This window comes from Hippopotamus amphibius, chromosome 11 (genome assembly GCF_030028045.1).
Source record: "Hippopotamus amphibius kiboko isolate mHipAmp2 chromosome 11, mHipAmp2.hap2, whole genome shotgun sequence".
Lineage (NCBI taxonomy): Eukaryota > Metazoa > Chordata > Mammalia > Artiodactyla > Hippopotamidae > Hippopotamus > Hippopotamus amphibius.
In genome coordinates, this window is record NC_080196.1 from 24752954 (window position 1) to 24776016 (window position 23063).

Consider the following 23063-nt stretch of genomic DNA (forward strand, 5'->3'; position numbering starts at 1 on the left):
TGTTTTCTTTTTCTTAGTACCTTACACCTACATAATATATAAACTCTTTAGCTTTTCATTGCAGTAAACACATATACAGAAAAATGCACCAATTGAATATGTCCATCTAGTGAGCACCCGGGATCAGGAACACATCATTACCGCATCTAGAAGACCCTCCCCGGATTACTGCCGGTTGCTACCAGTTGCTACTACCCCACCGAGGGTAACCATTACTTTTTCTTTCTGTTTAGATATGAATTTTTTAAAATTTATTTTATTCAAATACAGTTTATTTACAATGTTGTGTTAATTTCTGCTATATAGCATTCAGTTATACATATATATATTATTTTTTATATTCTTTTCCATAATGGCTTATCACAGGATACTGAATATAGTTCCCAGTGCTACACAGTAGGACCTTGTTGTACATCCCTTCTATGTATAATAGTTTGCATCTGCTAATCCCAAACTCCCAATCCATCCCACCTCCACCCCCCAGCCCTTGGCAACCACAAGTCTTCTCTATATCCGTGAGTCGGCTTCATAGAGAAATTCATTTGTGTCACATAAGTGGTATCATATGGTATTTGTCTTTTCTTTCTGACTTGGGTCATTCATCCATGGGTAACCACGATTTTAATCTCTAACCTCCTAGATTACTTTTGCCTGTTTTTGCACTTTATATAAATGGAATCATACAGTGCGTGCCCTTTGTTTATGGCTTCTTTTACTCTCGTTATGTTTGTGAGAATCAACTTTGTTGCATGTCATTGTGGTTTGCTCATTCTCATTGCTATCGAGTGTTCCGTTTTGTGAATATACCACAGTTTATTTAGCCATTATACAGTTGTACATTAGATATAGTCTTTGGTATGCATGAAAGAGTTCATCAGAAACAATTTTTTTTTAAATAGACTTTAAAAATAAATAACACATTAAAAAACTATGAGAGCAATGTGAAGAGCTGCCTTAAGAGAGTCCTGCCTGAGGCGAAGGGATGAATCAGTGAATTCTCCAGGCCCCTGCTATCCTTCTCCTTGAGTAATATCTTAATATCCTCATCAGGGGCTCAGAAGAGGTCTATCATGTGTCAGGCAGCCACAGAGAAAGTCATTCTAAGTCATTTAGGGAGTACTGACTGGATGTGCAGTCTTGTGCTGGGTTCCCTGGAAACCAGCATGAAGACTCAGCTTCTTCCCTCATGGCTGGTGTCTCTTGGGTTGGAGGCGAGAACACAGAATGTACTTCCAGACTGACGGGAGGTGGACAGCCATAACCCCTTCTGCACAGGCTTCTTAGTGTGGAAAGTCTTTGATCTGAGTCCTTCCGCTGATATGGAGTCTGAAGGGTGAAGAGGTCATCTTTGGAATGGCCCGAACCAGGTCTTTTCTCTCTTGGAACAGAAGGGTGGTTGTCACTTTTTCCCCAGTAGACATGCAGCTGGGCTTTATCTCCCTGGCATTCCCATCCCCTTCAGAGGCCCATGTCACTCCAGACTAGGGAGTATGGGCCTTTATCTGGGCATGTTTCCTCCCTGGGGATAGCGGGTCCCAGGCAGGAGAACTTGGTAAGCTCTCCCCATGGCTGTCTTATTCCTCCTCCTTCTGTGCCTATGTGGGCTCTCCCAGGCTGCTTCAGGTAAGGAGCAGGAGTTGGGGGATCCTTCACCTATTCACAGGGTTGGGAGGGACTGCAGCTGTTTCTCTTTAGGGGCCTGGGGAAGGCATCTGGCTCAAGAAGATAGATTTACCCCAGTTGACCTCCCCCTGCCTCTAATACTGGGAAAGATCCAGGGTCTGTAGGGGTCCAGGTCAGGTACAGTTTCCTTTAGAAAATAAGAACAGACAAGTAAATTCTTATCCAGAGAAGGAGAAATGAAAGGAAAGGGGTACGGGCATTTGTCGACTATTCCCACCTTTTCCCTCTTGCCCTCAGATTCCCTCACGTGCTGGAGAAGAGGTGGGGAAAGCCCCACCCTCTTCTCTCCACCTTACTTTTTTTGTAGCTGTCACTTGAGAAATATGCTCACAGTCAGGCCCAGTGCTGGGGGACCCCAGAAGGGGAGGAAGCCAGGGGTAGGAGGTTGAGGGCTGGGGTTGTTGACCTGATGGAGGTCTCTGGTCTCACACAGATCCCTCCCCACAGGCAACATCCAGGCCATCTACGTGGCCTTCGGGGAGGCAGTGGAGCTGCCATGTCCTTCACCACCCACCCTACATGGAGATGAATTCCTGTCCTGGTTCCGCAGTCCTGCAACAGGCTCCTCCACGGCTTTAGTGGTCCAGGTCCAAGTGGCCAGGCCAGTCCCAGACCCTGGGAAGCCCAGAAGGGAATCCAGGGTCAAACTGCTGGGAAACTACTCTTTGCAGCTGGAAGGGTCCAAGGAGGGAGATGCCGGGCGGTACTGGTGCACCGTGCTGGGTCAGCACCACAAGTACCAGAACTGGAGGGTGTATGATGTCTCCGTGCTCAGAGGTGAGTAGGGGCATGCAGACCAGGGGCCACTGGGAACCAGGGAAGCCCAGACAAAGAACTGAGGGGTCCCTCTCTCCCTCCAGGATCCCAGTTCTCTGCTCAGGCTGCAGATGGATCCCCCTGCTCTGTCCTCCTGTGCTCTGTGGTCCCCGCCAGACGCCTGGACTCTGTGACCTGGCTGGAGGGGAAGGGTCCTGTGAAGGGGCATGTGCAGTCCTTCTGGCGAGATGGGGCTGCCCTGCTCTTGGTGTGCCCTGGGGATGGGCTTCCTGAGCCCAGGGCACGTAGACCAAGAATCATCCGCTGCCTCATGCCTCAGAACAAAGGGGTCAGCTTTAGCCTGGCAGGTAAGCTGAGGGACGCTAAGAGAAGGGATGTTGCCTCCGACGCATCCCGCACTGCTAGCTAGGGGAGGAGGTGAGAGAGGAGGCTTATCTATTACTGGCTGTTATTATCCTCCACTGCCTGTAGGAGGAGGGCTTTTTTCTCATTGACTGAATCCATAACAGAGAAGGGAGTTGCTTAAGCCAGCTTTCTGATGGAATAGGCCAGCGGTCCCCAACCTTTGTGGCCCCAGGGATCGGTTTCGTGGAAGACAATTTTTCCATAGACCGGGGGGTGGGGGGGGGCGGGCGGGGCTGCGGGGGGAGCGGGGCGGATGGTTCAGGCTATAATGCGAGCGATGGAAAGCGGCAGATGCAGCTTCGCGCACTCACTCGCCGCTGCTCACCTCTTGCTGTGCGCTTCGGTTCCGAACAGGCCCCTGACCGCTATCCGTGCGCGGCCTGAGGTCTGGGGACCCCTGGAATAGACCATCAGTGAAGAGGGAGGAGAAGAATTCTGGTGGGATATACCTTTGTTTAGAAGTAGGATAATGTATGGTTTTTGTGGAATATCCCTTAGCAGAGAGGAAGAAGGTAAGAATTATTGCTGGGGCAGTTGTCTTTTGAAGAAAGGATATATGCACTGGTGTTATAATGGCCCATTGATGGTGGAGGCAGCAGGAGAAAAAACATATAATTGTTTTACAATAAAAAGTCCATTATACAGAGAAAGAATGCTATTGGACGTAGAACAACCCATTTACAAGGCAAGAGGGAGGAGCAAATGGCCATTATTTTGGTAAGCAAAGGCCAACTAACGGGCAGTGACAGGGTTTTATTTCCCTCTACATCCTCAGCACCTAATCTGGGGTCTGGCATGTGGTGGGCACTCAGCAAAAGCCTGTGGAGTGGATGAATGGAAGAATGAATAAACAGAAGGCACTTGTTTTTTTGCTTAAAAGGGTGGATTACTGTGAAGGGCATGAGGAAAGCATCGCAGTTACAGCTGGTGGTCCACCCTGGAGTTAGCCGTCCACGTGTAGCCAGGGGGACATCACCATTCTCTATCCATGTTGGCTTATGGGGTCAGGGTGAGAGGCCTGGAAACAGGCAAAATGGGGTGGTGGATATTGGGGACAAGGAAGTCTTCCTTTGAAGAGCCCACCAGACTATGGGGGAAGGCCTCTCTCTGGGGCACAAGGGACAGACCGCCCTCCCTGCCTCCCTCCTTATCCCTCTCGTCTTGCCCTTACTGCAGCCTCCGCGGATGCCTCCCCTGCCCTCTGTGCCCCTTCCGCACACTGGGACGTGCCCTGGATCCTGATGCTGTTGCTCGCAGTGGGCCAGGGGTCCGCCATCGTGGTCCTCGGCGTCATGCTCTGGAGGCAGAGGGTCCAGGGGGCTAAGCACAGAAGTGAGTCCCTCCTTCCCAGAGGGGTGGGCTCATATCTTGCCTGTATACCCTGTCTTCCCTAGGGGAAGAGGGGGTGAGGCATACAGCTCTGAGTCATCTGGTGACTTCTCTGCCGCACCTCATATGGCTCTTTCTCCCCAGATGCCTCGTTTCCTCAGTTCAGACCCGAGATCCAGGTCTATGAGAACATCCATTTGGCCCATCTCAGGTGAGGAACACCTAGGGGGCAGAAGTTTAAATCCCAGAGGAGACCGGGGTTGGGGTGGGATAGGATGCTGGTTCCTGAGGAGGTGGAGAACAGAAGTATCCTTAATCTGTCTTTCTGCTTTGCAAAACCCACAGCCCACCTGCCCCTAACACCAGGTGATCTCAATGACATCTGCTGGGAAGTGTGACCTGCTGTCTCCCTGGCCATCTGGCACCTGAAGGATTCCCTGAAAACCTTGGCAAGGGGGGAGGGGCTGAGAGTGCTACTTCACAGTCCAGCTGGTCTCCAACAGCCAAGCTGTGTGTGTGTGTGTGTGTGTGTGTGTGTGTGTGTGTGTGAGAAGGGGCTGGGGGCTGAAGGAAAGGAGAAGCGTTATTCCATGATGTCACCTATGAAAAGGTGTGGTTTCCTGTCTTGAAGAAGCCAGTGGAGGGTTGGCCCTGAGCCTGCAGTACCATGGAGTTGAGGGGAGCCTGGGATGAGGGCCTGAGAAGGGGTGGGGATGGGAAGAAAAGAGACAGAGGAATCCAGAGACTTGAGCAGTGATGGAGAATCCGTTATGGGGGAACCAAAGGACAAATGGGGGAAATTGAAGAAGAGAGAAGGGAAGAGGCCTAAGTCAGAGTAAAGGGGAAGAGATGGAGAGAGAGAGAGAGAGAGAAATAGAAATACAAAGTGGGAGGGTTGAGGGACAGAGAGAATGGAAAGAAGACTCAACTTGCCTCTAAAATAAGCCACATCCCCCTGCCCCCCGTCTTGTCCTCACAAAGAAAAGAAATTGAGAGAGAAGCACCTTTAATCAGACCCCAGACTTCCTCAAATGGAAGTGGAGGGAATTGAGTCAGGATGGGGGTGCCTGTGCCTGGCCATCACCCCACGGCTCCCTCCTTATCCTAGGCGCTCCACTTGGTATCCGGAACAGGGAGCAGCTTATCACCCTGACATCCTGGGAGCCCCTTGAGCCACATTCTATCTGCATGGGCAGAGGGAGTGTGCACTGCGGTGGTGGGTGAATTCCCTTGTGGGGTGTGTAATCGGGGCCTGCGTGCTGGACTGTTGGTGAACCAGGACAAATCTGGGCTGGTGGAGCCGGGGAGGGCACTGGTGCTCCCACCTCCTAGTCTCAGGCGGAAATGAGCTGGCCTCCCAGCCACACCCTCACCACTCCACCAGGGGCCCTTTTGTGTATCTACTTAAGCTTGGGCTTCACTGGAGAAAAGCTTTCTCTGAAGTCTCACCTGAAGCCTTCATACTGCAGTGACTTAAGCTAAGCTGTTGGCAAGAAGGAGGACGCCAATGACAGCTGGAAGATGAAGTGAAAGTTGTGGTTCAGGTGCCAGCAGCCCAGTGCAACCCACCAAGCAGCTATAGTTTGCTGTTAGAGAGCACACACACACACACACACACACACACACACACCAGTGTTGCTGAACTCCCAGATAGCACTTTTATTACATTTACTCTACATAGTTCCCCAAGCCCGCCTTCCTGACCTACCAAATTAATCTTTCCTAGCAGGACTCTCCTCCTCATCACACCTTCAGTCCCCTTGCCTGGACCCACAGCTCCATCAAACACCTGCCTTGCCAGAGAGCTGGGGCTGAGAAAACACATCAGCAACAGACATCTAGAAAAGACCAATGATTTAGAACAAGTGTTCTTTATGAGGCTTGGCTCTGGGCAGGTACCTCTGGGCAGGTAGGGACTGGAGCAATGCCTGTAGGAATCAGCTTTTGGGGGGGGTCTGTGAAGGTGTTGGGCCAAGGGATCGGAGGTCTCTGTGCAAAATCAGGTGCTTGGGCAGATCTCAAAAGTGTCTGTGCAGGTGTTTCCAGGGCCGCAGGGATAGTGGAGGAGTCTTCGGTTGAAGGCTGGTGGAGGAGGTGGTCTCCCCAGGTGAAGCTGGCCACGAGGATGAGCAGGGTGATGAGGAGGAGGCTGGGGAGCCGACGCAGTGTGGTGGCCGCGTTGCACAGGTCCTGCTCGCAGCAGTGGTGCCGAAGAGTGTAGGAGCGTGACCAATAGGTGGCATGGCCCTGCAGAGAGCACTGGGTCCTTGGGAGGCAGCCTTTCCGCTCGATGACCTCACTCTGTTCTATGGGACAAAGTGGGGATGCTGAGGCAGCAGCAGGACGGAGGCAAGGGCCATGAGGCCCCAGGAGAGGCAGGACAGATGACAGTGGGGAAGACCTAGGGAAGGTCCATGAGACTGGAGTCCTACCTGAGGTACCAATACTGATGCCACAAATTTCATCATCCTGACACTCGGTGGGAATAGGGTAGCAGGGTTTGGCGAAGTTGCAGGTGTAGCAGTGGAGCCGTCTCTGGGCAGGGGAAGTGGTGAGACCTGTGCAGTTGGTGGAGATCAGGCAGGGAGGAGAGGCAAACAGGACAGGTGAGAGGCAGAGCCCAGATTTGGGAATGGGATGCACAGACGGAGGTGATACACACAGCGGGGAGAGGGGAGCAGTGAAATAGAGGGAAAAACAGAGGTAGAAAAAGAGACACAGAGAAGGGAGGAGGGATAATACAGGAAAAGAAAAAGACATAGAGGCACGAGGGATACAAGGAGTGTGAGAGATGCACAGATGTGAACAGAAGCCAGGAGAATCAGAGATGAACACAGAGAATGACAAAAAAGCCAGTCCGGGGCGGGGAGGGGGTGCCAGTGAAGAAGTTAAGCAGATGGTGCTGAGTTGGATGAGAAACTAGAAATTAACTTCGACCAAGGGGCCCAGCAAAGAAGCAAGAGGTGAGATAAGGGTCAGGGGAGACACAGCTTGTCAAAGATGCCACAAGAGACAGTTATTCCCAAAAGCCTTTGAAAGGAAATTTTTCTTGTTCCATCTCATCAGGCTGGCCTGAGACCATTCCCAGTAGCTTTTCTTTCCAAAATCCCTACAACTCGCTTCTTGGCAGAGAACCCTCTCACCTGCCCCCTCCCCCAGAGTTCAGGCTCCTCCACAAGCCCCTGCCACCACCACCAACCCACCCTGCCCCCAGCCCCCACGGATTCCCCAGCCCGCCCTTACCCAGTGCCCCACAGAGGAACAGAAAGCCGAGGAAGATGCTGGAGGTGCCCATGGCTGGACGCCGGGCTCAGGAGTCTGGGAAAATGTGATCTGCTCCCTGAGATCCTCGAGATGCAGCATCTGAGCGAGACAGGAAGGGATCAGAAAACAAACACACCTAGGGAGTGAACCTGGGGGTGGGGCGGAAGGAAGGCCAGATTCGGCAGCCTGGCGTAGCAGGGGCCCTGGCCCAACAGCTCTCACATCCTGCCTACCATTAGAGCCTGCTCTTGCCTTGAGGGTCTTCTCCCTTCTCACAGCCTTTGTGTGTTACTCTTAGCTGCGTCTGTCACTCCCGAGTGGTGTCTGTCAGCGTCTGTCGCTTTCCCTCCTACTCCTCTCCCTCCCTCCCCTTGTCTCAAGCTGTTCTTCACTCTCTCATCTCCTTGTGTTTGTTTCTGTCTTTTCTCCTTCTGTGCATTTAAGTCTCTCAAGGTCACTCTCCTAAACAGCCCCAGCCCAGACCTGTTTGCAGCCTGCATCTGTTTGCAAGTGGTGTTTGAGTGTGGACTCAACAATCCGCCACCCACCCACCCACCCACCCACAGGCACACACAAAGCCCAGCTGCAGCTGTGTAAGGGCGGACCCCACCCAGCTTCCGATCCCTTTGATCCCCCCAAGCCTCAACATTCCTACCCCATAATTATCTCTCCCAGCTTTACTACATTAGAGCAAAGAATTAATCATGGGTGTGGCCAGAGGGACTAATGTGTTTCCTCCGGTGCAGGGATGAGGGTCAGAAAGACTAGGAAGGCAGGCAGGGATAAGATTTGGGATGGGGGTGTGGTAGAGTCTGGAAGACTGGGGCTTAAGAGATTGGGGAGAAGACCCACACCTGGGGAATCAGGGCAGAATTGTACTGGGAGTAAGAGGCAGACGGGTGGGGGGTGGGGGTGTGTGTGAGGTGGGGGTGAGACAGAGGAGACACAGGTATCCACTGAGCAGCAGTTTTCAAAAACATCTTTTATCTCAGGACCTCTTTACACTCAAAAATGACTGAAGACCCCAAAAGGCTTTTCTTATGTAAGTGATATCAACATTTGCTATATGAGAAATCAAAACAGAATATTTTAATAGGTTCATTTAAAAATAAAAAAATAAATAAACCTATTACATGTTAATAAAACATAGTTTTGTGAAAAATAATTTCTTTCCCAACAGTACAGTGAGAAGAGTGGGCAGTGCTTTTCCCTTGGGGAATCTATTCAGTGTTGGGCTTAATAGAAGAAATAGACGATGGCTGGGTTTTCACATCTGCTTCTGCAATCAGCCTGTTGGGATTTGTTGTTTTGATTGAAGCACATGAAGAAAATCTGACAGATAGGTAGTTGGAAAAGGAAGACTGTCGAGGGCCCTCTTAAAAGGTCTTAGGGACCCCCAGGAGTTCTGGGGCCACTGTTTTAGAACTGTTTCTGAGATGGAGGAGTTTGGGGACGCCAGAGGATGCTGAGAGCTCTTTCTCCTGTGGGGCCCCTCCCTATCCCCATTGGGGCCCCAGTGCCTGCTGGGGGAGACGCTTTCCTCCCTTTTTATTGCCCTATAAAGCCCAAGGCAAGGGGGATAAAAGGCTGGCAGAGTGGGGCCAGGGAGGGGGGTGGGTGGGAGGGAGAGGCGCTGCAGACTGTACAGGCAGACACAATGACCCCCCTACTTGCTGGGATCCTGCTCAGCTCCCTGCTGGGGGCTGCCTTGGGTAAGGAGGCAGCCAAGGCGCCTGTCACACAGGCCTGTGGCCCAGTGCCAGCCAGCACCCCAGAGAGCCCAGGTCCAATACCTCTTCTCTCCTGCCAGGAAACCGCATGCGGTGCTATGACTGCGGTGGGGGCCCCAGCGGCTCCTGCAAAGAGACCGTGACCACTTGCCGAGAGGGCGAGTGCTGTGGCTTCCAGGAACGCAAACCCCAGCTAGACCTGGGACAGACCAAGCTATCTGGAAACCGTGAGTCCGCAGTTTGTCCCCCTCCCTTCCAGCCCCTCCCTGCTTCCAGCCCCTACTACTTCAGTCCTTCTGGCTTCCAGAACCTTCCAGGCTCAGTCTGGCTCTGGACAGATGGTGCCGCTGTCAGAGTGGAGCGGTCTGTAGCCCCTTCTGGCTCCTGGCACTGAGCCCCTGGAAGCTCGCTGTCTGTGTGGCCCCACCCCCCTCCTCTTTATCCTCCAGAAAGAGTCTCTTAGGCCCATTCACTCACAAATGGTTGAAAAAGCTCTGTCCCTTGAAGGTAGGGATCAAAGTATTCAACCAAACTTCAATTTGCAGGCATCAGCTAAGGACCAGGGCAGCATGTGTATATGTATATTCTAATTTTTTTATTTCGAAATAATTTTAGATTGACAGAAAAGTTAATTTTATTTCAAAAATAGTGTAGATTAGTACTGTATATTCTTACCCAGCTTCCTCTAATGTTAACATCTTATATAACCATAGTACAATTGGCAAAATCAGAAAATAACGCTGGTATAGAATGACTAACTAAGCTACAGAGCTTACTCAGTTTAGCCAGTTGTCCCACTCATGTCCTTTTTCTGATCCAGGACCCAAACCAGGATCCTATACTGCCTTTAGCTCGCCTATCTTCATAGTCGTTTCCTCTCTGTGACCGTTCTGAGTCTTCCTTTGATTCCATGATCTTGATGCTTTTGAAGAGTCCTGATGACTTATTTTGTAGGACATCCTGCAATTTAGATTTACCTGATATTTTCTCATGATTAGACTGAGATCATGAGTTTTTGGCAAGAAGTGATGTTGGTCCCTTTCAGTCCATCCCATCAGGGGCTCACAATGTCAGGGTGTTAACTGTGATCACTTGGTTTCAGGGAGGTGTTTTTTGAGGGGGCAGATGATTCCTTTGGGCTCCTTGAAAGCACATCTGCTCTGCCCCAGAAGGCAAGTCTTCAAGCCAAGGGTTCAACACTCCAGTCTTATTCTCTCTCTCAGCCTCAGTGACCTTAATTCATCAGCACCCAGCCTGCGTGGCAGCCCATCGTTGCAATCGAGTGGAAACAGAGGTGGTGGGAGACCTGACTTATACGACCCACAGCGACTGCTGCGTCGGCGACCTGTGCAACAGTGCTGTGGCGAGCACTGTGGCCCCTGCATGCACCGTGGCTGCAGCGGTTACCGCCCTGGCCTGGCTCTTGCCAGGACTGTGGAGAGGGTAGTGGGGGTAGGGGAAGAGAAGGGAGCGAGGGAACGAAAGAGATCTGAGGTGAGAAGACAAACACTCCTCTGTGAGCCATTAAAATCTATTGACCACTCTAGAGCTGACTGGAAAATTCCATCTTTTGTTGATGGGAGGGCTGAAGGAATAATATGGGGGTATCCAGATTCTACTTTGGGGGTTATCAAGGATCAGTGGACTTAGTTACAATAGTGTGCTCCTTAACCAACTAAACCCCAAAGGACAATGGAGAATCTGCCCTAAGTGACTCCTACATCCTGTTGCTAGGGAGAATCTTCCTTAGCAACGAGGATCACTAAGGGGAGCAGGCTCTGGGCTGAGTGGGGGCCAGCAGGAATCAATGAGACTGCCTTCCCACCATGTGCAAGTTGGCTCCCAATATGACTATTTGGAACTGAGAAAGGAAATTTAAGGACTGTAACAGGAGGGTTGCTTGGTGCCGCACGTACTAGGCCAGATGAGGCCCCCAACTCTAACCTGAGGGGCTGAGGCCTGGAAAGAGGGTCCCAGGGCCCATCCCCATGCAACTCTCCTACCCTTTCTGGGGAGCCCTCAAGCCAGGCTGCACCTCCTTCTTGGCAGTACATCAGGGGTGTGGCCTACGTTTAGGATAAAGATTGCTTCTCCAAACACTGGGCCCTGTATGCCACCCCCCAGGCACTGGAAGAGAGGATGGAGGCCTGAAAAACCTGTTTCTCCATTTGCCCCAGCCCAGTCTCCAAGAGAAACTCCCTGAAGGGGTCTTGGGTGAGAATGAGGGCTGAGAGGGTTATTTCCTGGAGGGGAACTCTGATAATAGATCTTCTGACAATAAATGCACAATTGATCAGATATCAACATTTATTACTCAAAATGGAAACGGGTGAGCATGCGGATGAGGTATGTATGGGAGCCAGGGTTTGGAGAATCAGTTCATATGGTGAGGTCATCAGGTCCTTCCTGGGAGCCTTCATTGGGGACAGGACAGAAACCCCATTCCAATCCCTCCTCACATACGTCACGGGAGAGTGCAGGAAGCAAAGTGGGGAGCCCTCCTAGGAGGCAATGGAGGGTCTGGTGTTGAAGGAAATGGGAAGAGACTCCAGAAAAGCAGAGTAGAGGGTGTAGGGTGGAAGGATGGATCAGGAGACCACTGTTAAAGAATTGTGAAGGGCCTGGAGAAATGCTTTCCTGAGCAAAGAGAAGCAGAGGATACGAAGACACAAGAAGAGACGCTCAGGCTAAGGCAAGTGGGAGGAGGGACAGCCATGGAGGGGGTCTCAGTGTAGCAGCCAGAGGCCAAGACCAGCCGAGGAGGTGAGGAGGACCAGGGCCAGGGCTGGGGTGGGCCGAGGGGCTGGGCTATTGCAATTGTCCTTGTTGCAGCAGGTGGTGTTATAGGTCAGGCCTAGCTTGTGGGAGGTTTGGTTGAAGGCCTCCTTACAGGGCTCTTCTGGTGTGCCACAGCGGAGGTTGGAGAAAACCCACATCTTCCCTGGGATGAAGAGGGCACAGTGGGGACAGTTAAGATGGGCACCTGGCATGCCTGTGTCCACCTCCCCATCCCATGCACTCCACCCAGGCTTCCTTCCTTCCCAACTCTGCCCCGGCCCTGCGCTTCTGTATGTCTTCTCAGTCTAACCTTTCTCCTGCGCTTCCTTATCCCACCCCCTCACCCCAATCCTGGTCCTACCACTTGCTGCCCGTGAGGCTTTGGACCTGTTACTGTCTCTTTCTGAGGCTCTTTCCTCAGTATAATAATAGCGCCCGCATCATAGGGTTGTCATGGACATTAATTGAAACAACCCATGTAAAGACGCAGGACGGTGCCTGGCACATAATAATCCTTGGCCAAATAGTCTCATTGCTATAATTCTCTGTTCCACCTCAGCCCCAGTCACAGAGTCTCCCACTGGCCCCCTCTCCCCACTGAAGAAAGGGATGTTACCGAGGTACACATTTGTTGTCAGGCATTGCTGTCCTGGTTCCAGGCGGCAGGACTGCCGGTCCACACAGCCCAGCACAGGGACCTTGTAGCAGGAGTGACAGCGAACGTCCGCTGGGAAGACACAAGTTGGGCTGAAGTGATGGCGTGTTTGACTCACCTGGGGATGAGCTGAGCTGGTGGGTAGGGTGGAGAAGAGCCAATCAAGTAGGTGTTCTGACCTGTTTGGTCTGGTAGGGACAGAGCAGGTGAGTGATGCAGAAAAAGTGGGAGTGGGTGAGGGTGGAGTTGTTGCTCTGGGAATGGCCCACACCCTAAACATCTTCCTTCATTCCACCCCATCTGGAGATGAGTCAAGAGGGGCAGAGTTACCAACAATGGGGCTGGGGACAAATGAAATGTGAGAATACCCCGGGGAAAGAATGGAGATGGCGAGGGAGGAGATGAACAAATTCAGAAAAGGACACAGATGGAATCTTGAAATAGGAAAAAATATTCAAAGTAAAAATCATGGTGGTTACAAAACTTGCAGAAATGGCTTGGAACTTGAGGCTGGCAAGAAAGCCACCTGGGGCCAGTTTGGCAATGTATTCTTCACCTCCCAGGGCGACCAAGAGTGTGGGAAGAGGAAGCAGCCCTGAATGAATCCTCCCACCCCAATAGCTCTCTGACAGAAAGGAATAGTATCTGGGAGGCAGATCATCAGAATCCATCAGAGCACTTTACGAAAATGGAGAGGATGTGTGCAGAAGGGCAGATGGGGGCACCCCCAAAGTTCCTGCTGAAGCCAATTCAAGGTTTGAGTGACGGAAGGGTTCAGTCCATGGGTGGAGGAGCCTGGTGACTGCACCTTAGTGAAACCCACCTTACCCTGGGGGTGAGCAACCTTGGCATTCCCTCCCCAGAAGGCCGAGAAATCTCCCTGGTTCCTGGGAGGTTCTGAGGGGTCACTGGAGCCCTCCAGAAAGCTTGTGTCCCTGGAGGTATGCACCTCAGGGAGGAGCAGGGGGGATCTAGGAAAGGCCACTGCTTGAGGGACTGAGCACAAAGTCCCTGATGGAGTAGATGGACAGATGGGTTGCAAAAGAAGCCCCAGGCCGGATGCCTAGGTTTCTGGGAGGACACCTAGCTGAGTAGTGCATGTGGTTAGAGGAGAAAGCAGGTAAGCTGGATCCTGGAGAGTTTTGTATGGGAGTGGGGCTGGCAGGGGATCTGGATATCAGAGATTACAAGGAGTGAGGAACGGGGAATCTGGAACCCTGGGCAGGTTAGAAGAGTGGGTCTTGGATGTGGGGAAGAATCTGAAGGTGGAGACATGGGTCTTTGAGAAATAGAGCAAGAACCCTGTCACAGGAGAGGGGGGCACAGGAGAGCTGAGCCAGTTAGGCCTGGGGGGTTCATGGGATCTTAAGTAGTGGGTAGTGTAGGACAGTGGCTGGGGCAGGGTGTAAAAGTCCTGACCAGGTGAACCAGGTCTTTGGGGGCCCCCAGGTGCTCACCTGAGACCCAGCAGAGCAGAGAAGACAAGGTGATCAGTAGAAGGCCTTTCATGGTGAGGGTCCCGAGAATGGTAGCAACAGCAGCAGCCGACAGAGCAGAATTTCAGGGATCGGTCTCTGGGAGTTGAGTGGCCTTTTTGGAATTTATAATGGCAACAGTCCCTCCCTCCCTGGCTTCTGGTGGCCCCTCCTTCCCCATTTAGGGAGGCGCTAAGCAGGACCCAGCGGGGGAGTGGGAATGAGGATGGGAGAGAGAGGTGGGGAGGGTAGGTGCGCTAGTGGCCAACTCCATTTTTGTTCTTGGTTTCAGTCCAAGACACACCCTCCTGGCCACTGGGAGTAACATCCCTGTCTGCCCAGTCCTCTGAAGAAGTATCACCAAAGGCCCCTGTGATGTTACAGTGGCTGTGGTGGTGGCATTATCTGCTGGTTCCTGGGAAATGGACAATGGGATGTGGCCCAAGCTGACTGCCAAATTTTGGTCCCTGGGGGGCATTGGTAGGGGCATGTGGGCAGACATGGAGCACCAAATTAATCTCAATTCAGCTCCCACTTAGTTTTCCCAACCCCTGCTCAGCCACAGGATGAAGTAGGGTTTGTGATGTCACCAAGAGCTTCTGTGATGTCATAGCAGCAGAGGCATGGGCTGGAGTTGCTTGTTACGGAGGGGCTGCCTCAGGCCCCCTGAAGCTTTTCAGGACCTGGCCCTGGCTCCACCTGGGCTTGGCCTGGCCTTGGTTGCTCCAGCACAGTGGGGGTTGATGAAGTCCTGGGTGTGGGGCTGTGCACCTGCTCCAAAGCACCTCCCCAATCAAAACCTGCCAATTTGGGTGCGGCATCTTGGGCCGGGAGGGACAGCGTGGGCACAGAGAGGTGAGCTAGGAGCTAAAATAAGAATAGAAATAGTAATAATGGCAAGTGCATAGTGCTCCCATGTCTCAGCCATTGTTCTAGGCATTTCCTGTACTACTTTAGTTCTCACAATACTCTACGAGGTAGGTGCTTTTATCCCCATTTTACAGACAAGCAAACAGGCCCAGAGAAGTTAAGCGACTTGCGCACATCATGCAGCTAGTAGATGGTGAAGTGGAGATTTGGATTCAGACAGCCAAGATCCAGAAATTGTGGTGCTCCCGGCCACTGCTGCACTCCCAGAGTGGAAGTCTGCGATAGAGAGCGTGTAAAGGGCCCCATCATGAATTCTAAGTGAGCATTGGTTCAGGGCTGTGAACTTGCCTGCGAGGATTCCCAGAGGGATGTGGGCAGCTGGGGGCCCCTCCCCCATCCCTTATCGGTGCCTCCAGACCTGCGGTCTCCCCCCCCACCCCCCTCTGATTTCCCTCCGGTCTTCTCCGCTAATTCACTGGCCTCCTCTTCCCACAACATCCCAGCCATGGCCCTGGTTCTGCAGCTGCTGCCTCTGCTGCTGTCGAGGGCCCAGGGGAACCCCGGGGGTAAGCCATTCCAGGAAAATCAGAATGGGCAAGGAAAGACTGAGGCAGGAGGAGGGGGTGCCGGGGGGGGGGGGGGGGGGGGGATGTGTATGGGAAGATCCAGGATGGTGGGAGAGGAGAGGAGAGGGAGAAGACATAAATGGGAGGGTCGTCTTGCCCTGTGGACTTGCCTTAACCACCACCCCCACGCCTCCCCTAGCTTCACTGGACGGCCGCCCTGGGGACCGGGTGACTCTCTCCTGTGTAGGGGTCTCGCAACCCACCCGTTGGGCCTGGGCACCTAGATTCCCGGCCTGCAAAGGCCTGTCCAAAGGACGCCGCCCTATCTTGTTGGCCTCACCGAGCGGGACCCCCACCGTGTCTCCCGCCCAGCCCTTTGCTGGCCGCCTACGCGCCCTGGACCTTGATATCCGGCGGCTGGAGCTGCTCCTGAGCGCGGGGGACTCCGGCACCTTTATCTGCAAGGGCCGCCAGGAGAACGAGAGCCGTACAGAGCTTCAAGTGATGGGGGACAGGGCCTATTGCGGAGCTCCCGGGCCTACCTATGGTAGGTCTAGGCCTTCACACACAGGAGACCTAACTCAGACACACGCCCCCGGCAGGGAGGGAGGCCTTGGCTGGGGGTTCCTGAGCGGGACAGCTAGCTCTCTGTCCCTGCACCCTGATCTCGGCATCCACCACCACCCCGCTTCCGACGTTCCCCCAGGGCCCGTGTATCCCCAGATTCTGATCCCGCTGCTGGGCGCTGGGCTGGTGCTGGGACTCGGAGTATTGGGCTGGGCCTGTTGGCTGCGCAGGTGAGCACGAGAGGCGGGGCCTGATGGAAAGGGTCTCGACCCGAGGCGGCAGGGGCAGGCTCAAAACTTCCGCAAACCAAAGCTAGATCAGGAGCCCTCAGGTGTGGTTTGGAAACGACTGGGGGAGGTCAGAACTTTGCGGCGAGGCCTTGGGCTGGTGGGTGGGGCCCTAGCTAAGGAGGCGAAGCTAGAGGCGGAGCAGGCTCCAAGAGTGGGCGGAGCTATCTGTGCGGGTGGAACTTAGGTTGTTTTGCGGGTCAGAGCTTGAAAGTTGCCGGGTGGTTGTTGGCGTGTCCTGGGGCCCAGAACAAGGGAGACAAGATTAGTGGTTCTCAAAGACTCTTATCCATCACTTACAGGCGCTTGCCCCCTCACCCGCCTCGACCACCCCCCAGATTTGGTGAGACTAACTCCACCCCATTTTCTTTCTCCATATTCCCCACCCAATTCCTGAGTCTGAGCCCTTGCTGGGAGCAGACGAGTTGGTCACCTTCTCTCAATCCTTCAGCTCTGTCCCCCCCACATAGTTCCGCTCGTGAAAGTGGAGCCTCAGAGGCCAGCAGAGGAGGAAGACCCCAAGATTGCAGGGGACCTGGACCAGGAGCCGGTAAGGGCTTGGGGGTGGGATAGGGGCTGGCCAGAATCTGTGAGTAAAGTGGACCAAGAAAGACAGAGGCCTGAATCTCCAAGAGAGTCAGACTTCTGAGACCCTCCTGCTTTCCTCCCCAACTTTCAGAGCCTGCTCTACGCAGACCTGGATCATATGGCCCTCAGAAGTTCCTGCCGACTGTCCCCAGTGGTCCCTACTGATACCTCCACCACCTATGCGGTTGTAGTTCGAAAGGAAGCCCTTACTCCAAACCTCACAAGCCGGGGGCTCCCAGCTTTCCATAACACCCCTCCCCTTCTTGGCCCTTCACCTGGAGAAGGAAGGCACCATGGGATAGAAATGAGCGCTAGACTGGGAGTCAGGAGACCTAGCATCCAGGGTATCTCTGCTGTTGATCTTGGTCCTTCCTTAGCCCCATCTCTCACACAGCTTTCAGGTATCCTTCACCACTGATGTCCTTTCTAACCCTGATCAAGCCCTGCCTCCCCATCTTAAGACATCAACAGCTCCTGTTGTTGCCCTATCTCTTCCCTTCTCTCCACAGTCAAGCTCTTTGAACCATGAGCCTATACCTGTCTCTTCCATTTTTTTCTTCACTCCACTCCAACCGCTCACCTGCTCTCCATGAGATTACCAGTGATGTCCTAATAACCACACCCACTAGACATTTTTTAGCATTCATCTGGCTTGGCCTTCGATTGCTCTTATTTAAGCTGTTTTTCTTTTTTCTTTTTGTAATTAATTAATTTTTTTGGTTGCTTTTGGTCTTTGTTGCTGCACGTGGGCTTTCCCTAGTTGTGGTGAGCAGGGGCTACTCTTCAATGTGGTGAGCGGGCTTTTCAGTGTGGTGGCTTCTCTTGTTGCAGAGCACAGGCTCTAGGCACTCGGGCTTCAGTAATTGTGGCATGTGGGCTCAGTAGTTGTGGCTCACAGGCTCTAGAGCACAGGCTCAGTAGTTGTGGAACATGGGCTTAGTTGCATATGAGATCTTCCCAGACCAGGAGATTGAACCCATGTCCCCTGCATTGGCAGGCGGATTCTTAACCACTGTGCCACTACGGACGTCCCAGCTCTGTTTTTCTTTAATGTTGTTGTCTTCCTCCTGGACTCCTCTTCCTTGATCCCTTACCCCTACAGTATTCCCCACCATTCTAGGTTTGTCTTTTTCTTTATCTGCCTTTGCCCTCTCCTGGGATGTTGTCATCCACAGCCAGTCCTCAGCCTTTTTCTCTGCAAACAACACCCAGAACTCTCTCCAGTTCAGATCTCTGATATGAGGTTTCCAAACTGCCCCTCAGACATCCCTGCTGGCTGGCCCTAGGCATTTTGCACACAGTGGGTCCAAAACCCAACTCACTGTCATCTCCTTAGCCACTTACTTAATCCTTCCTCCTCTGCCTTTTCTCTTGATCAACCCCATTGCCCAAGCCAGAAACTGAGAGTCATGTCGACCTTCTTCTTCTCACTCCCACATGATAAACCAAGTCCTGTCTTCCTATTGTAATGTCACTGTCAAATCCATACCCTTTTCACACCCAGCACTGCCACATGAATGTACTCTCTTCATTTCCTCTCTGGATTGCCCAAAGCCCCATCTCATCCTCCTGCCCTTGCTCTCCTCCCTGAAGCTACAGATATTCTCCTCAAATGCTAACCTGCTCCTGACAGCCCATATTTCGGCAGTATTTCAGCTCTGGGCCCATGGGCTTCAGCTTTGGGTTCAAGGTGCTACAGTACTCTACTTACTCTCCAGGCTTATCTCCATCACTCAATGCCTAGAACATGAGAGCTTTAGAGAAATTCTCCCCACTCCCCAAATATGCCTTTGCCCAGTGCAGTTCCTTCTTCCTGGATTACCCTTTGCCTCCTCCCCACTATCTGCCTGGCTAATTCTTATGTATCCTCAGGACTCAGTTCAAGTGTAGTCTTCTCTGGGAAGCTATTTGTGACTCTCTTTGCCCACCCGTGCATATACACTTTGATGCCCTCGGGAGCCCCCTTATTTCTCTCATAGCAACAGCCTCCTATGAATTGTTCCATTAAAACCTATGTTTCAATTTATAAGAAATTTTCATGTACTGTGAGTCCCCTAATATCAGGAGACTGACCCTTTTTATATCACCGCTAAGCCTCAGTAAATGAGTGAAAATGAATGTCCCTGGAAATGTCATTTCCTGCTATCAACTAGGGATGGGCTGTTGATCTCCCAGTCTCTGAATCATCTGACATTTAGATAGATTCAGTGAGTGATTCACCCATATTTTCTCTTCTCTGCCTTGCACATGCTTCCCATCATAGAAATCCTGTCCTGTCCATCTTGTGCCCAGGTACCTATGACAGGGCTGGGCAATGAGTCAGTGAGCGAGGGTTTTGTTTTGTTTTGTTTTGAATGAGGGTTTGATGAATGATAGAGCCTTCCTTCCCAGCACTGACCCCAAGCTCAGGTTTCAGCCCCACCCTTGTCCCTCTGCCCCAATAAGACACCAGTCTCAGCCCAGTCGAAAAGTTCAGTTCTATTTTACTAGTTCTCGAGGAGAGGACTCACCCAGTGGCCTCTATCCTTTTTCTCACTCTATGCCCTCCCCCTACCTTCTGGCCATCTCCCCACTACTACCTATTCACTGTCCTCTATCTAACCTTCCTTCCCCTTCTACTCCTATGCCACCCTACCCCTGGTCAGCCGGGACCCCCAGGCCAGGCTCTCAGCTGTGGGGGCGTGTGCTGAGCACCAGGCAGAGGGAGCTGAGCCCAGCGCCTGCCTTCTCCAGTTCCGAGCAGGACACAGGTACCAGGGTGACGTCAGAGAGCTTCTGCAGTGCCTGAGGGAGGACAGTGTGTGGGGAGAAGGGAGTAAGACCCCAAGGACCACAGCCAGGGCCCCCTTTCAGCCAGCTCAGAGTGGCCCCACCCAGGCTTCTAGAAAAGATACCACTCCTTCCCCCCACTAGGAAGGCCTGAGCCCCATTTCTCTGGTTGGTGGTGGTTGGTGGAGCTTCTGCATTCTCTCACCTCCTGGCTGTTGGGCAGGTCCCCACCTCCACGGTGCAGGAGGAAAGGGGGCACACCGGGCAGCCCAGGACGCAGAAAGAGACAGTCAGCTGCTGCGTCATCTGGGAGGGTCAGGGAGGCATAGGGGTGATCCGTCAACACTGCCATTGCCTGGGGGAGAGGAGAAAGGAACCATGCAAGGCTCAGAGCCTCTCTACAACTGCATCTGCCTGCCCTACCACAGCTAGGGGCTGGGGACAGAGTTACATTATTGTGGAATAATAATGACAGTAATCACATTGCACTTACTATGTGTCAGGCACTAAGTGCTTTAAATAACTTGGCTAATTTCCACCTCGGACTCACACACAGTTCTTTCCACCTGCTCACCCACTTCTCTACTCCAGACCCCACCTGTCAGTCCTATCCATCAGGACACAGCTTAGGTGCCCTTTAGGGAGTTTCCTGAAACTCGGGAAGACGATGTTAATTGCCCCTGTTCCTCGGTGTTCCAGCTGCCTGTCCCTTTTATAGTAACTTGTTTTTTCACGTGTTTTCACATAGATGGACAGCTCCGTGAGGGTAGGGGTTGGAGCTAATTCTCAGAGCCTCCCAGCTCCCCGCCTCCCAGGCCCGGAGCCACGCCCACTTTCGTTGGCCGCGCCCCAACGTGCCCCACCTCAGCCCCGCCCCTTCTCACCCTGACAGCTTTTTGGGCAGCCTCGCTGCTACCGGCCACGACAGTGCGAGGTCCCCCCATGCCGCAGAGGCCACGCAGGTGGGAGGGGCTCGAGACCGGCACTGTAGAGACGGCAAAGTCCTAGGGGGAACAAGGGAAAGTATTCAGGGACGCGGGAAGGGTGAGGGGATACCCTCAAACACAGGCTTCTCTCAGCCTCTTTCTCCTCAGCGCTTCCCGCCCCCCACCCCCACCCCTGCTCCGGCCCAGGTCCCTCTGACCCCCATCCGTTCCCTGCTCCCCCCGCCCAAGGCTGGTCCCGCTCCTCACCCGGAATGTGTCCGCCACGATCTCAGCTCCTCGGTGATTGGTCCACTTGGAGAGGCCTACGAAAAACTCCCGGCCTGAGCCCAGGGAGGCCGTCGAGGTATGAGGCGGGAGTGAATTGGAAACAAGGCCCAGTCTCCCAAAGTCGGCTTCCCTGTGCCAAGCCCCAGGGTGCAGGCACCCCAGTCTCACCGGTGAAGAGAACATCAGTGCCATCCAGCGTCGCATTCTCGTCTCCCATCTCCACAATTCGGAGCCCCAGGTCCTGGAGGGCTTTGCGGATTCCATCGACCTTAGGGCAGGAGAAGAGGGCGCGAAGCGGAGACATTCCCACCCCCATTCTTCCCTAAAGCTCCGTACTTCAGATTCTTTCCCCCTACCCCAACCTGTGCCCAAGCGCTCACCTCCGGCCTGCGGGCGGGGCTCCAGGGCCGCGTGATGAGGGCCGTATCCCCTTGGATCACAGCGGTGTCGCCAAGCAGCGGTCCCAGCGGCAGCGACTCTTCAGGAGGCAGTTCTAATAGCTGCAGCCCCAATCGTTGCCTCAGTTTACCTCCCAGAACCCCATGCTCCCTCTGAGCTTTGGCTAGGTCTAGAGCCGGGAGGCCAGCCCCCGCGCCCTCCCCTGACGCCAGACTCTCCGGGACCCCCCGGATCAGGGCATGGGAGCAACGGCCCAGCCCCTCCCCTGGCGTCCCCATCCCATCCACACAGACCGGCCGCGCTGATTTCTTAGTTGTCTCTTTTTACTTCACCTGTCTGGGAGAAGAAACAGAAACGGGGGAGGCAGAGAGAGAGACATGCAGAGAAGGGCGTAGGGGGATGGTTAAGAGCGCCCGGGTCTTCCTCCTGCCTTCTCCGGGCGCCCCTCCCATTCCGCCCCACCCCCTCCAGACCTTCCTCTCCTGCAGACCCCACTCCACCCAGCACCCTCGCGGGTCTGCTGCTTTAGGGGGAGTCCAAGGAACAAGATCGGGATCCTTAATCTCCAAAACACCTGTTGCCCCTGCTCGGGGGCTTCGAGAGGTCCCTGCCGGGCGCCCCTCTTGGCAGCCGCTAGGATGCGCTCACTCCCAAAAAATGCAGCGGCCCCGCCCCCTTAACCCTCAGCTGCTCGCTGCCTTAGGGACCCGAAGTGAGGCGAGGAACCCACAGGGGTTATGGGACAGGAGGAGACAGCTGTGGAGACTGTCAGGGCCTGGGGGATGAAAGTCCTGGGTGTCCGAACGAGAAAGGGAGAGAGGGACAAGGAGGAAGGAATTAAAGCCTAAAGAGTTAAACATCCTCTCTCGACCCGGGCCGGTCACTCTGTTCCTAGCGCGACCCGGTGTAAACCAGATTGAGTCCCGGAGGACTGGGAGAGGTCTAAAACGAAATCCGAGGGGCGGGGAAACGGGGGGGGCGTGGTTCTGGGAAGCAGGCACTACTCCGGGCGCCAGGACCCGGTCCCCCAGTCTCCCGATCCATCTTTCCCCAAGTCTACCCCGACTCAGTTCCGCACACGAATGTCGACCCTCTGCGCTGTCCGGCGCAAGCACAGGCCCGGCACCCCCAAACTCCGGCCCAAACACGTTCCAAGGGACACCTCCCACCTCAGACTCACCTCGAGGGCCCCCCCCCACTCTTGCCGCTCTGTGATCTTGGCTGGGGCCCCACCCCCCTGAGGTCAGAGTTGGTGAAAAGAGTCGTAGTCTTCAAGCCTCGGGGATTGGAGCTTCGGCTTTGAGAGGTCCCCGGGTAGGCGAGCTCAAGTACTACAGTGGGTCAGGGGCGCGACGGTCTGGCGGCTCCGGGGCATTGTCTAAGCGGGACGGGGCGGGGCTCCTCGAGGTCACGCCCATTCCGCTCTCCTATGCCGCGCCCACTCCACCCCGACTGCGCCCCCCTTCTCGGAATGCGGCCCGGCCCCATGAGCGCTGCCCAGACCCACCCAGATCTGGCCAGCTCTGGCGGCTGGGCTGCAAATGCGACATGGAGCGTAAGAGAGAGCTATGGTGGACCCGCACTAAAAATGGCAGCCCTGTCACAAGCACCCCTCCTGTAAATTCCTGGTTTCTGCCAGGAGTTCAAGGTCATTGATCCACCCTTCATTCCGTGTTACTTACACTTCAAGCCCCCTTTGTGTAAAAA

At 53.7% G+C, this 23063-nt stretch overlaps 5 protein-coding genes across 11 annotated transcripts; 2 read left to right on the forward strand and 3 right to left on the reverse strand.

The window, feature by feature from the left end:
- Positions 1-1565: 1565 nt before the first annotated feature.
- On the forward strand, positions 1566-10756 carry LOC130831479 (lymphocyte antigen 6 complex locus protein G6f-like). 2 transcript variants are annotated; one of them, XM_057699670.1, is made up of 6 exons: positions 1566-1623; positions 2131-2460; positions 2544-2807; positions 4042-4197; positions 9269-9415; positions 10412-10756. In XM_057699670.1, the coding sequence occupies exons 1-6, from the start codon at positions 1566-1568 to the stop codon at positions 10633-10635; spliced, it is 1179 nt and encodes a 392-aa protein (XP_057555653.1). In that variant the 3' UTR covers positions 10636-10756. The 2 variants fall into 2 exon arrangements, with proteins under 2 accessions (XP_057555653.1, XP_057555654.1); XM_057699671.1 differs by lacking the exons at positions 9269-9415; positions 10412-10756 and adding exons at positions 4339-4405; positions 4540-4791.
- On the reverse strand, positions 6050-7829 carry LOC130831477 (lymphocyte antigen 6G6e-like). The gene is given in 5 exon segments (XM_057699666.1): positions 6050-6222; positions 6225-6500; positions 6627-6752; positions 7438-7557; positions 7692-7829. Coding segments are annotated over 4 exon segments (483 nt in total). The 5' UTR covers positions 7490-7557; positions 7692-7829; the 3' UTR covers positions 6050-6193.
- Positions 10757-11481: 725 nt separating the features above from the next.
- On the reverse strand, positions 11482-14239 carry LY6G6C (lymphocyte antigen 6 family member G6C). 2 transcript variants are annotated; one of them, XM_057699669.1, is made up of 3 exons: positions 14079-14239; positions 12583-12693; positions 11482-12129 (listed from the first exon to the last, which is right to left on the reverse strand). In XM_057699669.1, the coding sequence occupies exons 1-3, from the start codon at positions 14128-14130 to the stop codon at positions 11915-11917; spliced, it is 378 nt and encodes a 125-aa protein (XP_057555652.1). In that variant the 5' UTR covers positions 14131-14239; the 3' UTR covers positions 11482-11914. The 2 variants fall into 2 exon arrangements, with proteins under 2 accessions (XP_057555652.1, XP_057555651.1); XM_057699668.1 differs by having other exon boundaries at positions 12583-12750; positions 14079-14220.
- MPIG6B (megakaryocyte and platelet inhibitory receptor G6b) lies at positions 13017-18018 on the forward strand. Its single transcript, XM_057699661.1, is given in 8 exon segments — positions 13017-15284; positions 15470-15532; positions 15732-16079; positions 16239-16329; positions 16689-16729; positions 16857-16936; positions 17066-17185; positions 17187-18018. Coding segments are annotated over 7 exon segments (831 nt in total). The 5' UTR covers positions 13017-15284; positions 15470-15471; the 3' UTR covers positions 17277-18018.
- Positions 18019-18095: 77 nt separating this feature from the next.
- DDAH2 (dimethylarginine dimethylaminohydrolase 2) lies at positions 18096-22721 on the reverse strand. 5 transcript variants are annotated; one of them, XM_057699656.1, is made up of 7 exons: positions 22537-22721; positions 21338-21692; positions 21126-21225; positions 20937-21010; positions 20628-20747; positions 19949-20098; positions 18096-19758 (listed from the first exon to the last, which is right to left on the reverse strand). In XM_057699656.1, exons 2-7 carry the CDS (start codon positions 21632-21634, stop codon positions 19642-19644), a joined length of 858 nt encoding a protein of 285 aa, XP_057555639.1. In that variant the 5' UTR covers positions 21635-21692; positions 22537-22721; the 3' UTR covers positions 18096-19641. The 5 variants fall into 5 exon arrangements, with proteins under 5 accessions (XP_057555639.1, XP_057555641.1, XP_057555640.1 ...); XM_057699658.1 differs by lacking the exon at positions 22537-22721 and adding an exon at positions 21931-22475; XM_057699657.1 differs by lacking the exon at positions 22537-22721 and adding an exon at positions 21830-22475.
- Positions 22722-23063: the final 342 nt, after the last annotated feature.

What these genes read in the sequence shown, in the direction of transcription:
- DDAH2 (XM_057699656.1), bottom strand. Translation starts at nt 21,634, where the DNA reads ATGGGGACGCCAGGGGAGGGGCTGGGCCGTTGCTCCCATGCCCTGATC. An exon ending in GCCCCGCCCGCAGGCCGGAG is followed by an intron (nt 21,226 to 21,337) that starts GTGAGCGCTTGG and finishes TCCTGCCCTAAG; the next exon opens with GTCGATGGAATCCGCAAAGC. An exon ending in ACCTGCCCAACAGCCAGGAG is followed by an intron (nt 19,759 to 19,948) that starts GTGAGAGAATGC and finishes GTCCTCCCTCAG; the next exon opens with GCACTGCAGAAGCTCTCTGA.
- LOC130831479 (XM_057699670.1), top strand. Translation starts at nt 1,566, where the DNA reads ATGGCTGTCTTATTCCTCCTCCTTCTGTGCCTATGTGGGCTCTCCCAG. An exon ending in GCTCTCCCAGGCTGCTTCAG is followed by an intron (nt 1,624 to 2,130) that starts GTAAGGAGCAGG and finishes CCCTCCCCACAG; the next exon opens with GCAACATCCAGGCCATCTAC. An exon ending in GGTCAGCTTTAGCCTGGCAG is followed by an intron (nt 2,808 to 4,041) that starts GTAAGCTGAGGG and finishes CCCTTACTGCAG; the next exon opens with CCTCCGCGGATGCCTCCCCT.
- LY6G6C (XM_057699668.1), bottom strand. Translation starts at nt 14,130, where the DNA reads ATGAAAGGCCTTCTACTGATCACCTTGTCTTCTCTGCTCTGCTGGGTC. An exon ending in TCTGCTCTGCTGGGTCTCAG is followed by an intron (nt 12,751 to 14,078) that starts GTGAGCACCTGG and finishes CCACCAGCTCAG; the next exon opens with CTCATCCCCAGGTGAGTCAA. An exon ending in GACAACAAATGTGTACCTCG is followed by an intron (nt 12,130 to 12,582) that starts GTAACATCCCTT and finishes TCTTCATCCCAG; the next exon opens with GGAAGATGTGGGTTTTCTCC.